The following is a 12,667-nucleotide window of genomic DNA, read 5'->3' as shown; positions in this document are numbered from 1 at the left end:
GGAGGTAGTGAGTGATATAATATTTTCAGAAAATGCACAGCTGTATTGCTATCTCTCTGGTTAGACCAGGGACCATGCTCATCAAACCTACTCAGAGGTCATATTTTGCTAAATTAAGTGGATGAACATGTTGTCCATATCGTTGAGCATTGCTTATTCTCAATGAAATGTTTTCATTTCTACATCTTTATCTTTTGTTTTCTATTTTTCCTTTTGGTTTTCAGAATGTTTCACCTTTCAATTTCAGTTTGAAAATGTACATTTGCATGCAATAACATATGATAAAGTTGTTATGAGTGTGTAAGGACTAGTTGTAGCCATGGTTTCCTAGATTTCCAAATTTCAGTGAAAGGTTGAAAAGGGAAAAAAAGTCTCACTGTAAAAGAAACTGGAAGCATGCAGTGTGTTCTAGACTAAATGCATATTATACCTTTATGGGTTATATCTCCTAAAAAACTCCGATGAAAATTAAATTTTGAATTGCCATCTAGAAATAAATTTTTATAGATAGTGTACACATTAGTTCCTGAAAATGGTAGAAAAGGTTTCTTGTCAAGTTCCCCAGCACAAGTGTGAATGCTCTGTTTCTGAGTACCTACAAGCAGTGAAAGGACACATTGTGGCCAGCCAACTCAAATTGCTACCCACGTTTAATCATTGTAAATAAAGGAAGCAGAGAGGCCCATGTTATATTTTCAGAACTGGCATGCTCAATACAGAACTATTAGTTTAAAAATATGACTGAACATTCTATTTGAATTAATCTAGATTTCTGTGAAAAATAAAACAGTAAAAAGTACAATTGTCCACTTAAAACAAGTACCACTCATTTCATGCAGATTATTAATTTAGTCACTATACATAGCATTAAGGAACACCCAGAGTAAATACAACTTTATAACACTTGGAAAACACTTCAGAATTGATAGATTTTCATTTTGAAATACCTATAGTTGTTACCAAAGTTTCCATTCTTAGTAGAAGAAAATATATCTATGAAATACCTACATATGTTGAACAGGACTTTTCAAAGGAGCAACTAATTGTCTCCATGTGAAATAAACATCTATCACTGTGAAACTTTAGCACAGCTTTGGTGCATAATGCATTTTCTGAACAGTTAGATGTAGCAACAGAGAAACAGGTAGTTTCACAGAACTGATGGATCATAGAGAACCAAGCGTGGAAAGAGATTAGAGACAGATCATCAAACTCTATTTTCTCATTTGTTTCTACTTTTGGGTCTCACAATCACAAGGGGTAAACAAAGCTTTACTTTTTACACATTGTACACACTGTTCATTATTATTGTACAAGAACTTTCTGTAAGAACCATTTGCAAAATTTCTGAATCAACTTTGATAAGCAGTTAAGCAATTGACCCCCACAGGTATCGAGTTGGAGAGCACACCAAATTAACTGTAAGTGACAGAAAGCCATATTCCACAATTGATGTAGAGTAGGGAATACGTTCCTTACAGCAAATAGGAGATAGGTTATTCACAAAGATGCGCTGATATGGTACAGTCACAGTCACTGTATGATGATGGACAAGTTTAGTCTATCAAATATATTCTTTGAAGCACCAGGAATGGAGATACTTCTGCAGGAGCCTTGCATATATAGCCAAGCAGACTTGTATGTACAGAACGGTCCAGTTCACAACTACATTGCAGATGAGAAAGTCTGCAGTCTCTGCTCTAACACTAGTAAACTCAATCACTTAGCACTTCATTTTTGAATAGTGTCCTTACTTCTTTTCAAATGCACACATTTTCAGTCAATATGTATTTAAGCTCAACTTGCAATGAGGCTGAAAAACAATTAGGACAGTGCCCACATCATCACATAAATCTTAGAGACGATCACAAGTGTGTTTGTGTGTGTGTGGGGGGGGGGGGCGAGAAACCACATCTAAATGTGAATGTTTTAGAAAACAATAAATTGTGCACTGTAAAGATACATTTTCCAAGTCATAAATGTTTTGTAATGATGCAGAAAGTCATAGGCTTACTAAAAATCACTGTAAAGATCTTAGAACCGTCTATTCATTTGCTTTCGAAATGCACATAGTTTAACTAACTACCAGTTTAGCTACAGTTGATGTGCTTGTCCAATAGAACTAAAAGCTGTTATTACAAGCTGCTGGGTTAGTCTACAGGAGTTGTCCATAATGTTGAAGAAGATATAGGCGTTTCAATCATACTATTTTCTCAACTGATCTTCCTGGACAAACAGTCTTCCAATTGGCTGCCTTGATATGTTTTGTTCCTGTATCACTCCCAGCTGTTTCCAGTTACTCTATAGAAGTTCTCCTTTCCTTTAAACCTTCCTTCAGAACTTTCAAATTCAATGAGTCTCTAGAATTTCATTTTTTTCTTTTTTCTTTTGAAAAATGCTGTTTAAATGCTGAATTCCTAAATATGGACAGTCCATGTGGTGCCATAAAACCTACTTGAAAAGGACACAATTGATTTTTTTTCCAGGAAAAATCTAAACTGTACATTGGGACAAGGTGCCAAACTATAAAAGCAAGACCTTCTATTTCCCCACTATTCTATAAATGTAAACAAAAATACTTAGGTACAAACATGGGTTTTGTGCCTTTTTCTTCACATTTTCAGCACCTCAATGTTTTTAGGTGTAATTCATGTTTAGTATAGCAGAAATTTCATATTCCAATGTAGTTCTTCTGAAGAATTGAGATTTTTTTCCTCACTACCAAATATCACTGGTGAAGCTAAGCTCTTTGGATGATAATGGTAGTAGGGCGTTGTTCCTAGAAAATTCCTCAGTCTCTTTCAAGGAATTATTAAGGGGTAGCTGTCCATTGAGGAGTGTCAGTGGCAAGTTACAGTAAGTGTGGTGGTTGCCTAAGGAAGGTACTGACAGGGTGTTGGTTGGTATCTCGTGTTTGTATCCTCTGCAACAGTGCCTCATTTGCATCGAATCCGAATGGTGGAACTCAGGGAGATCTGCTTGTGATGGCACCATCGTGGCTGAGGTACTCGTCATGGCTATTGAAGGTAGAGGTTGAAGTTCTCCAAAAAGCCCCTGCTCTGCGGAGTCTAGAACATGGCAATGGGATAGCATTTCTTTTTTCTTGATGGGCATTTCGTACACTAAGTGCTTCCAAAACTTAGAATTGAGCTTGCTGCTCTTGGGCCCCTTCCACTTGACCAGTGATAGAAGTTTGATGCTGTGCTTTAGGGACTCCACTTCCTGGCAATTCACTGTCCCTTTTAATTCTGTACACTCAATCAGAATCACTTTGATTTCTCCACTGACTAGCATGTTATGGAGTCTGCTTTCCAGTTCGAAAATACTCCATCCCCGTCTGAGAATATAGTCTGGAGTTAGCACGATAATAAGTCTTCTGCTTTGCTCAACACATCTTGTGAGATCTTCAATGTATGCTATAAATCACAGAAAGAGAGAAAGAGTAAAACAGAGACTTTGCCAGTCTTTAAAACATTAGGCTTGCATTCTAGACCCAGGCTTTAACTAAAGTGTGTTACAATTTTGCTTTTGTATTGCATGTTCAGAAAGCCCGTTTCTGCATTAATTAAATTTACAAACAACTGATGAAATCCTTATTTTCTTAGCCTTATCATTACTTATAATGTACTGATGACACAGACAAAGTTTGGCTTCTTCCGAGTTTTTCAAGGCAAATGTCCAGATATGTTAGTAGTACTCTAAGCGAACAACTAATCAACCAGTTGATGAAAAGTGAATGGAAATCTTTTAATAAGTGGTTATTTTCCTTTTGAGTTTGGAGTGTTTTCTTCCTTCCTTTCTGGGTTTTCTATTTATAATTTTAGCTGACAAGTAATAATGGTACAAATGAAACCTATTTCAACTGCTAAAACAGTAGAGAAGTTATTGTGTGCGTTATCAACATGAGAGATTGTAAGCTAGAGGTGGTGGGAAATCTCTTCTAGAATCACAATGACCTTATTTATCAGAATACCTTTTGTAAATTTGCAACATTCTGTCCTCAATATTGTTCTTCAAACTAATAGATGGGGAAGAGATGTGTGTTGATGAATTAAGTAGGAACATTTGATTGTGTTTTGTCTCAAGGATGAAGAGTGAAGGGTAGAGTTAGCAATGGGGATGATAATGGCATAGAATGACCGGGAAAGATGGACTGGGGACTAGATACTGAGAAATAAATATTTACTTTGAGTTGTAGCTCTGAAAGTGAGGTGAATATATAATGTCCTTTTTCATGGTTGAAGAGTTTCTCAGTTACCTCTAGCTTTGTCTATCCTATGCATTAATCCTTTTGAAACCACATTTTCCACAGTCTCATTTACCACAAAGGGAAGCCCATATATATGTGTGTTGTTAACAAATGGAGACTTGGGCACGGGTGCTGCACCAGAAAGCAGCCTTTACTAAGGAGATCACAAGGCCCTGTCTAATGTACAGTACCTTCTATCAGAAGCATAGCGACATTTGTCACCTCAAATCTGCCCCACTCACATTCAGCTCATAGCATAGGGGACATTAAACAGCTTGGTACAAGACATTTGAAAAGGGAAACTTATTTTACAGATGCACATTTTTTACAGATGATCTTCTTTTTCCAGGATCATATTTTCACCACTTGTCAGGGAGAAAACTTTCCAAAGCAATAATGAGCAACATTTCTACTCACTGTGCTGGTAAATAGCAACAGCAGCAACAACAAAGTAACCATTCAAAAGAGATACATGAGTTGTCTATTTAACTATCTCTTGTTAATTACTAAGTATTCTCATGCAGTAGTTACATTTGACAGTATTTTAGAGCATGAGGCTAGTTACTAAGGTGGGATACAACTACGCAATAATTGTGTTTTCCTTTATAGATTATTATTCAGAGGGAACATTTGTCAACAAAATCTACAAAAACACTGTAGACATGGCAGCAGGGGATGAGTTTGTCACTGAGAGAACTGGTGAAACAAAATGGAAGGAAAGGTGGAAAGTGTCAATAGAGTGGAAAGATACTATCCCAATGTATCAACAGCTCTGACTCTTCATTTTCTTCCTTCCTTTCTGCTCCAAAAAAGAAAGAAGTTATGCGGGAAGCTTCATCATTAGAAGTTGGATCTGTAAGATACAGTGAAATAAACTATCATGCATCTTTCCAATGATTCTTTTCACCTTTTCTCCAAAACAAAACAAAACAAAAACAAAAAAACAAAAAACAAAACAAAACAAAACAAACAAACAAACAAAACCCCACAACAAATCCCATGTCTAGAATCATGGTTTTAGTGCAAGAATACATGAGGATATCTTTTTATCGGGTGGGTAATAAATTCATTGTAATTTCATAGAAATATCTGTTCCTATTGGTCTCCCAAGACTATATTTTCAATAGATTTGCTAGTGCTCTTGTCCCATCAATTGCAGCTCACACTTTGGAATAAAAAAAATAGTGCACAAATCTTTTCAGTAGTTGCAGTAAATATATTTCCAAGAACAACACTATTTTTTTTATGTTAGCCTGTATTGCAAAGGTTTCTATAAAAATAGAGATCTGGGAGGAGTTGGGGAAGATGGTGAACAGGATCAAATCTCATTGCATGAATTTCTCAAAGAAACTAACTTAAAAGTAACTACATAGACTAGGAATAAAACAATGCTTACAGAGAACAGTTAGGGTCAGGTCAAGTGATCTAAGAGAGGGGATAATGAACTTTGCAAAACTTCCTGCCACCTCAAGAGGAAACAACAGTCACCAGAAAGAAGAGGCAGCAGAAGTCATAAAGATAACTTCTTTCATTTCTCAGAAAGGGATCCTACGTGCTTAGTCAATTTTTTTTTTTTTTTTTTGAGGACAAATCTAATCCTATCAGGTCTTATCTGGATAGCCTGCTTCCTATTCCTCAGTGTGCTGCCTGGGGAAGTGATCAAATGGGTGAGGCACCAGAGTTCATGTCAGAGGTCAGAGGTCTAGGGGAGAGGAATAGGGCAAGAGAGGGAGGGTGAACGGGAAGTTACAAGTGAGGGGATAACAATCGGGATGTAACCTGAATTAACTATAATTAAAAAATTAAAATAAAAGATCTAAATTTATATATTTCTACATAAAGATAAATGACAAGTCAATCAGAAGGTAGTTTAATTGATCTATTAGACTTCAGCATTGATGGTCTCTTTCTGGGATGGAGAATGGAAGACTGTAAAATTGTTCTCATTATCATAGTTCTCCCAGTTCATTTTACAGCTAAGCAGAATGCAACATTTAGGGGCTTAAGGGCATCTGTGAAACTTTTGCTCCCAGAAGAACTGTATTAGGACAGTTCCCACTCTGCTCAACGGTACTGGGTGTGGGTGTTGAAGGGAACCTTGGAGAGAGGGAGTGGTCCCAGTCTCCTGCACACTACACTGGCTGTGCTTATCCTGGCAGAGCCTACTGGAGAGTTGAGGCAAGCATCCAGATAATTCGGGCTCAAAACCTGCTGTGGAAGAAAAAAAAATTGGAATTATCCTGGTTTGCCCTATATATACATTAATCATATGCACCGGAGTTAGACAGCACATCAAAATTTTCCCTGAGTAGAAATAGCCCAAGTGTCCCAAAGAAAACACAAGCCATTTGCTTGGGCCTTGAATTCTGTGTTCCATTTCACTTGGTGAAAAAGCAAGTGGAAGTTTTCAGATGTGAAGCCCACATTTCACTTCTTGGGATGGTGATCAGTGGCTGGGCAGCAACCTCAATATTTGAAAGCAGCTGGGGAGGTGCCACTAAGAGCTGCCTGGCTCTGGGGAAAAGGAGAGACCATGCTCTTGCTCGCACATTCTGGCTCTCTCCATTTTCCTGTCTTTTCTCTTTCCTTTCCCTCTTTCTACCACTTGCTCTTTCCCTTTCTTTTTTTCTTCTCTTCTGCTTTTTCCAACTCCTCCTTTTATCTCCAATCTTGTTTTCTTTCTTTAATTGTTTTCATTACTTTCTCATCCATTTCTTTCTTGTTTAGTGACCTCTCCTTCTTCCTCCTGGTTCCCTCTTTTCTTTTAGCCTTTCTCCTTTTCCTTGGGGGGGTGTGTATATAATGAAGAAGAAAGAAATGAGGCGTGGTCCAAATATTTTACTTGTTATTCTTTAGCCAGGGAGTCACTGTTGGCTGGCTCTTTGTATGAAGCAAGTGCTCAAGATAATTTACCCCTCACCGTAGGGCTGTAGATCTGTATCTAATGACTGTGATTTTAAAACTCATCTTCTAAAACTCATGACCTGTTTTGGGGTGGTCCATGAACAAAGAGTGACTTTTTAAAAAAAAAATTGAATGTGCTTTTCTATTCGATGATGAATAAGATGAATATGATGCAAGGGAGAGCTTATGTGATCCGCAAATCTTAAAATATGTACTATCTGGACCTTTATAGAGAAGATTTTCCACCCCTGAATTACAGACCAGGCAGGGTGGTTAGGCTTGGAACAGTTCCAAATAAACTAAGCAGAAACAGGTATCAAGTAATGACATTGCTGGTCCAAAGCACAGTCTCTGACAGGCAGTCAGGTTTACCCTGGTAGGCTGTGGTTTTGTGGGAGACATTTTAGAAGCCTTCAGAAAATGTATTTAAAAGCTTGTTACCACAAAGTGATAATAAAGAAACATTTTTCAAAACAAATTCCCAAATCTTCAGCACATATGAACACTCACTTCATCTTGCTTTGACTTGTGCAGACAAATTTAGTAATGGAGTAGAGGAAAAAAGGCCTTAAAAGATGATCCCTCCCCAATATAAAATCCCTTAAATAAAAGGTCACAGCATCATATATTTTTGCAATGTTTGGTATTAAGTACTTCTGATGGTAGAGAAGAGCATGGGGCCTGTGGTGATAATCTTGTTTCCCTTGAGTCTATGGAAGCACAGACAGAAACCTAGCACATTCAATCTATTCGTGGTCTTCACGACCAGGCAAAGAAAAAAAAAAGCTTCAGTGTAATTTTGATTAAGGTGTTCAAGTTAGGATAGGAAAAATTTCACATTCTCTGTGGCAAGGCCAAGAAGCATCTCCTCTTTTCTTACCCAGGGATTGGCTGTTTGCAACACATTGTTAAAATGCATTGTCACTAGAACCTCCTGTGCCTGTATACATGCCTGTAGCATCGTTATTGGCAGAAATCACTGAATGTGACTCCCTAAAACCATAGTAACAATATGGTGAATTTGACTTAAAAATCCCTTTCAGGAGTTTTACGAAAGAAAACTCCAGTGCATTTATTTATAGAAGTAGGATTGGATTAAAGAAAATTCACCTGAAAATGAATTATGGTTCTTTTAATAAAGCAAAGAGCACAGTAATGGAGGAAACACAAATAAAATAGAAACAAAGAATTATTATTAACTTATCTAGAGGGACATGTATGGCTTTCAAACTTCAGTGCCCTTCTCATTTTAAGGCTTTGGGTTGGTTGTAGATGTAGACAGGACAGAAGAAACAATAAAACTCCATATTAAAAGATCCTTTTTTTCTTTTTTTTTCTTTTCTTTCTTTCTTTTTATTAATTTATTCTTGTTACATCTCAATGTTTATCCCATCCCTTATATCCTCCCATTCCCCCCCCCCATTTTCCCATTATTCCCCTCCCCTATGACTGTTCCTGAGGGGGATTACCTCCCCCTCTTTTTCTTCTTTATTGACAAGTTTTAATATATTTTTAAGATTTATTTATTTATTATGTATTTATTTATTTATTTATTATGTGTACAGTGCTTGCCTGCATGACAGAAGAGGGCACCAGATCTCATTATAGATGGCTGTGAGCCACCATATGGTTGCTGGGAATTAAACTCAGGACCTCTGGATGAGCAGTCAGTGCTCTTAACCTCTGAGCCATCTCTCCAGGTCCCACCTCTTCACATTTGAAGACAACTCAGAGAAAGTGGAGCATAGCAGTGCTGGAGAACACCCATGTTCTATCTTCTTCTCCCTTCTTCTCCAGCCCTAGATGGGTACATGTGTAACTAATCCACACTAGTGTCACCTTTCTGACTATGGAACAAAATTATGCCTGTGTATGGAGATTTTGCTATATTCCTTCACTCTTAAGGCATTCTCCTGCTCATTTGCTTTTTTTAAATGCCTGTACTTCGAACTCCACATTTCCTGATTAAAATTCTCCATGATGGATTCCAACCTCTACCACAGATGTTGATGAGAAAACTAGTCCATTTAACCTTAGTAAATTTTGAGATGATTAGAACACAATTTCTGCCCTTGATTGTTTCTAGCATGAAGGAAATTGTCAAGACACCTAATTCCATTCCATGGGAGTAAATTTTAAACCACGCTTTAAATTTCATTGATTGTACATGTCACCTCTTCCTCACACTTTTTAGGTCACAGACATTAGATTGCCTGGAAAAGAATTTTATTATTCCCCAAAGACAACTTACTTGAATTGTGTCCAGTCTGTTCCGCGATTATAGGAACTATTGGCAATGGATACTTACAGGTCCATGTTCAAAAATATTTTTGCATGCCTCACTTCAGAAGTGACTAGGGATCATCTGACAGCAGATGATTCTCTAGTCATTTGTCATTTCTTTGTCAGGACACTCGCATGACTAGCCCTAAGCATTAAAAGACTGAAGATTAGGAAAGTGTAGCAAACACATGAAATAAAATTCCCCCTGAAATTCGTGACAAAGTGAGTGCTAGGAATCTTGAGTAAGAGAGCCTCATACATTTAATTTGGGCATGAAAACAAGTAAAAAAAAACATTGATACTTGATATCAAATTTAGAGATATGATTTCAAGGGGCATGGTTAGTCGGCTGTATGCATAATGGTACTTTAGCTCACTAGTGTCTTTCTCCCACATAATCTGCATACATTATTTATGTACAGATCTTCCAAATTTTTTATGAATAAAACAGGAAATTGAGGTAATGCCTCTGAAGAACTTTTTTCTTCTTTAAGTTAGCACTTTACAGAATTATATTTTTGTTCAAAACTTCTGCTAGAATCGGTTTCTTAATAAATGCTGTACATACACTTTGAAGGACCTTAAATTTCCTTCATTTAAAGGCAAATAAAGACTATAGGGTTGATTCTTCAGTTTTATTTTATTTCTTTGTCTTAAAATGTTCTTTTCTCCTTCCAACCAGTGGGCCTCAGCCTCATTCCATAACCTTTTATTCTTTTATGTTTTTATATTTATATGTGCAGAAACTCTGAGATAAGATGGGTCCAAGAGGCTAAATGGTACTCGTCCAAAAATGTCCTCAATTTCAAGATCTCAATTGCACAGCTGGGTTCTGTTGGTCACATGTCAGCCTCAGAGCACATCTGTTCATTCCTCAAGGATCCACTAGGCCCCATGAACACAATGTGCTCTGTGTAGGGTACTTTACGCCACAAAACTCAGCAGCTGCAAGGGTGAGAAAATCTCTACTTCTCAAGTTTGTGTCTCTAGGCAGTTTGAGTAGGGTGTTTTCTATCTGGCTTTCTTTTGGTTGCTTGTCACTTCTGACATACAGATGCTTGTTGGCAACAAAGTTGCTTTCACTGTTCCCAGGGACAGATGTTTCTAGTCTGGGAAGAAATAGACCAAACTTTTACTGGAAAGTACAAATTCTTGCCACATTTAGGCACCTAACCTGAGAAAACATAAAGAAGATCTTGGCCACTGGCTCAAGAATGGAAACGAACTCACTGCCAGGAAAATAATGCCCCAGATCTGAAGACCTCGTCTCAGCATTTAGGGAAAATATGTGTATCAAATATTCCCATCCTTATGGTTTATAGCAGCCACACAACAACAATTTCCCAGTAGGCATGTGGTAAAAGTATAGGCAACTCCAATTCATCTAGAAGAGCAGCATCTTTATATCTAAGAGAGAGACTGAGACTGTGATTCGTGCACCTTTAAAATTCTGGGCATTGGAAATATTTTGAGTTGACAGGCTTGAGCGGAGTACTGTGGGAAAGGCAGAAAAACAACTGAGAGTACATGAAAGGGAACGCGACATCCCAACAAGTTTGATTCATAGAGAGTTATCATGCTAGACCAAGAAGAATCTTATGAAGTTTGCATTTATAGTCCTCAAAGGTCTTGTTGCTACTTTTGGAGGAAGGCATCATTTTAGGTCAATGTGCATTAAATGAGATGTGAGGGACAAAAACAGCTTATAATATTGTAACTAGGTGCCCTCCCCAGGAATGTGTCTATATTTATATAGCATAACCTGTTAAATCTGTACCAATGGCTACAAATTCAGACCACAGAAGCTTCTTTAATAACATGCACACACCAAGTCCAAAATGTTCTACTCTGTCATTCATGTGTGAATCAAGTATATTATTCATATACTTCATCGACTTCCTGAATGCGTGCTAAAAATGCCAAGGAAAAACTCGTTAATCGTGACATGGTGACTGCTCAGCTAGCACTGAAATGTTGATGGAAAAGAAAAATTGTCAAAGAGTCTTTTTAAGAACCTCTGCAGGTTACACTCTCAAATCGGAATTCAGAGAACATGAATTACCTGGTTCAGGAAGGAAGGATTAATAGGAAACACCCTCCATTGGTTGCATCTAAATGTTTCATAGTCTTCTCTGAAAAAAAAAAAAACATATCCCTCTGTACCATCTTGTACCCTGGCTCAAGTCCCTGCTCATTCTGATGAATGGAAAATCTCAAAAACAAGAACATGATGTCCTATGAACTATCAAGTCTCTGCTGCATTTGATGTGTAATCTTCTGGTAGAACCTAAATGCTGAGAGATGGCATCATGTCTGTCTCAACCATCATAGTTCCAAGGAAGAAGCACAGACATTTACAAGTGCCAACAGCACCCAAATCAGTTTAGATGGAACACTAGCCTGCATATCCAGATTTGTAACAGATTAATCACAAAAGCGACACATATTTTAGACATGTTGTCTAGTAGGTTAATCAGATAATTTAAGAGGGAAAAAAAGCATGTCTGGTCTCAAGGGCCAGTCTTGAAGGAGTTGGGAAGGGGAAAGACTATGATCAAAATACATTATATAAGAATTTTAAAAAATTAATAAAAAACATTTTAAAACAGAATAAAGCAACCAAAAAGTAAAGTTCTTGTTCATTTTCATTAGTTTCTTTTCTCTTAAACTAACAAACACCACCAAAACAAAGGGAACAGTTATGAAGCCCCAAATCACTTTAAATATTATTGTTAGCTCCTAATCACAATGTCATTACAAAGATAAATAAAACAAACTACAATATTCGTGGGATTTTCAATCATATTAGCAAGATATAAATAAACAGAAAGCTAGCTAAAGTTGTAAAACCAACCAAAACGTCATAGATCTAATAGTTAAAAGTACAGATCCATCATGAGCTGAGGGTTGGAAAGATTATTACAGATTTGTCACAAAGTCAGTAAGTGGTACGGGAAAAAATCAGTATAGTCTTCAAAGGCATGTAAGGTTAATGTGAACAAAACCAGTGCAGGAGCACACATACTGCATATCATTGGTATAACATAGCTACAGTAGAGGCTTTAAGTAGAGACAATAGTAGGTAGCAAATAAAATGGCTGGTAGGAGAAAACACTGGGCAAGCAGCTAATTATAAAAGTGTTCAGAGAAGGGTTGGGTAGTTTATCCTGGAGGAAATAGTGAAAAAAACTCAAAGTTGTTGAACAGCACTCTGGTACTGTTGGGGATGTG

At 37.3% G+C, this 12,667-nt stretch overlaps 1 protein-coding gene across 1 annotated transcript in view; it reads right to left on the bottom strand.

Annotated features, from left to right (window-relative positions):
- Window positions 1-1,910: 1,910 nt before the first annotated feature.
- The window catches only part of Il1rapl2 (interleukin 1 receptor accessory protein like 2), a 1,209,823-nt gene continuing 1,199,066 nt past the window's right edge, over window positions 1,911-12,667 (bottom strand). Inside the window, exon 11 of the mRNA XM_051141602.1 lies at window positions 1,911-3,416. Coding sequence (XP_050997559.1) covers window positions 2,719-3,416 — 698 coding nt within the window. The 3' untranslated portion in view covers window positions 1,911-2,718. The remainder of the gene's footprint in view (window positions 3,417-12,667) is intronic.

This window comes from Acomys russatus, chromosome X (assembly GCF_903995435.1).
Source record: "Acomys russatus chromosome X, mAcoRus1.1, whole genome shotgun sequence".
Lineage (NCBI taxonomy): Eukaryota > Metazoa > Chordata > Mammalia > Rodentia > Muridae > Acomys > Acomys russatus.
The sequence above is the reverse complement of the archived record's forward strand: the minus strand, read 5'-3'. Positions and strand labels throughout refer to the sequence as shown.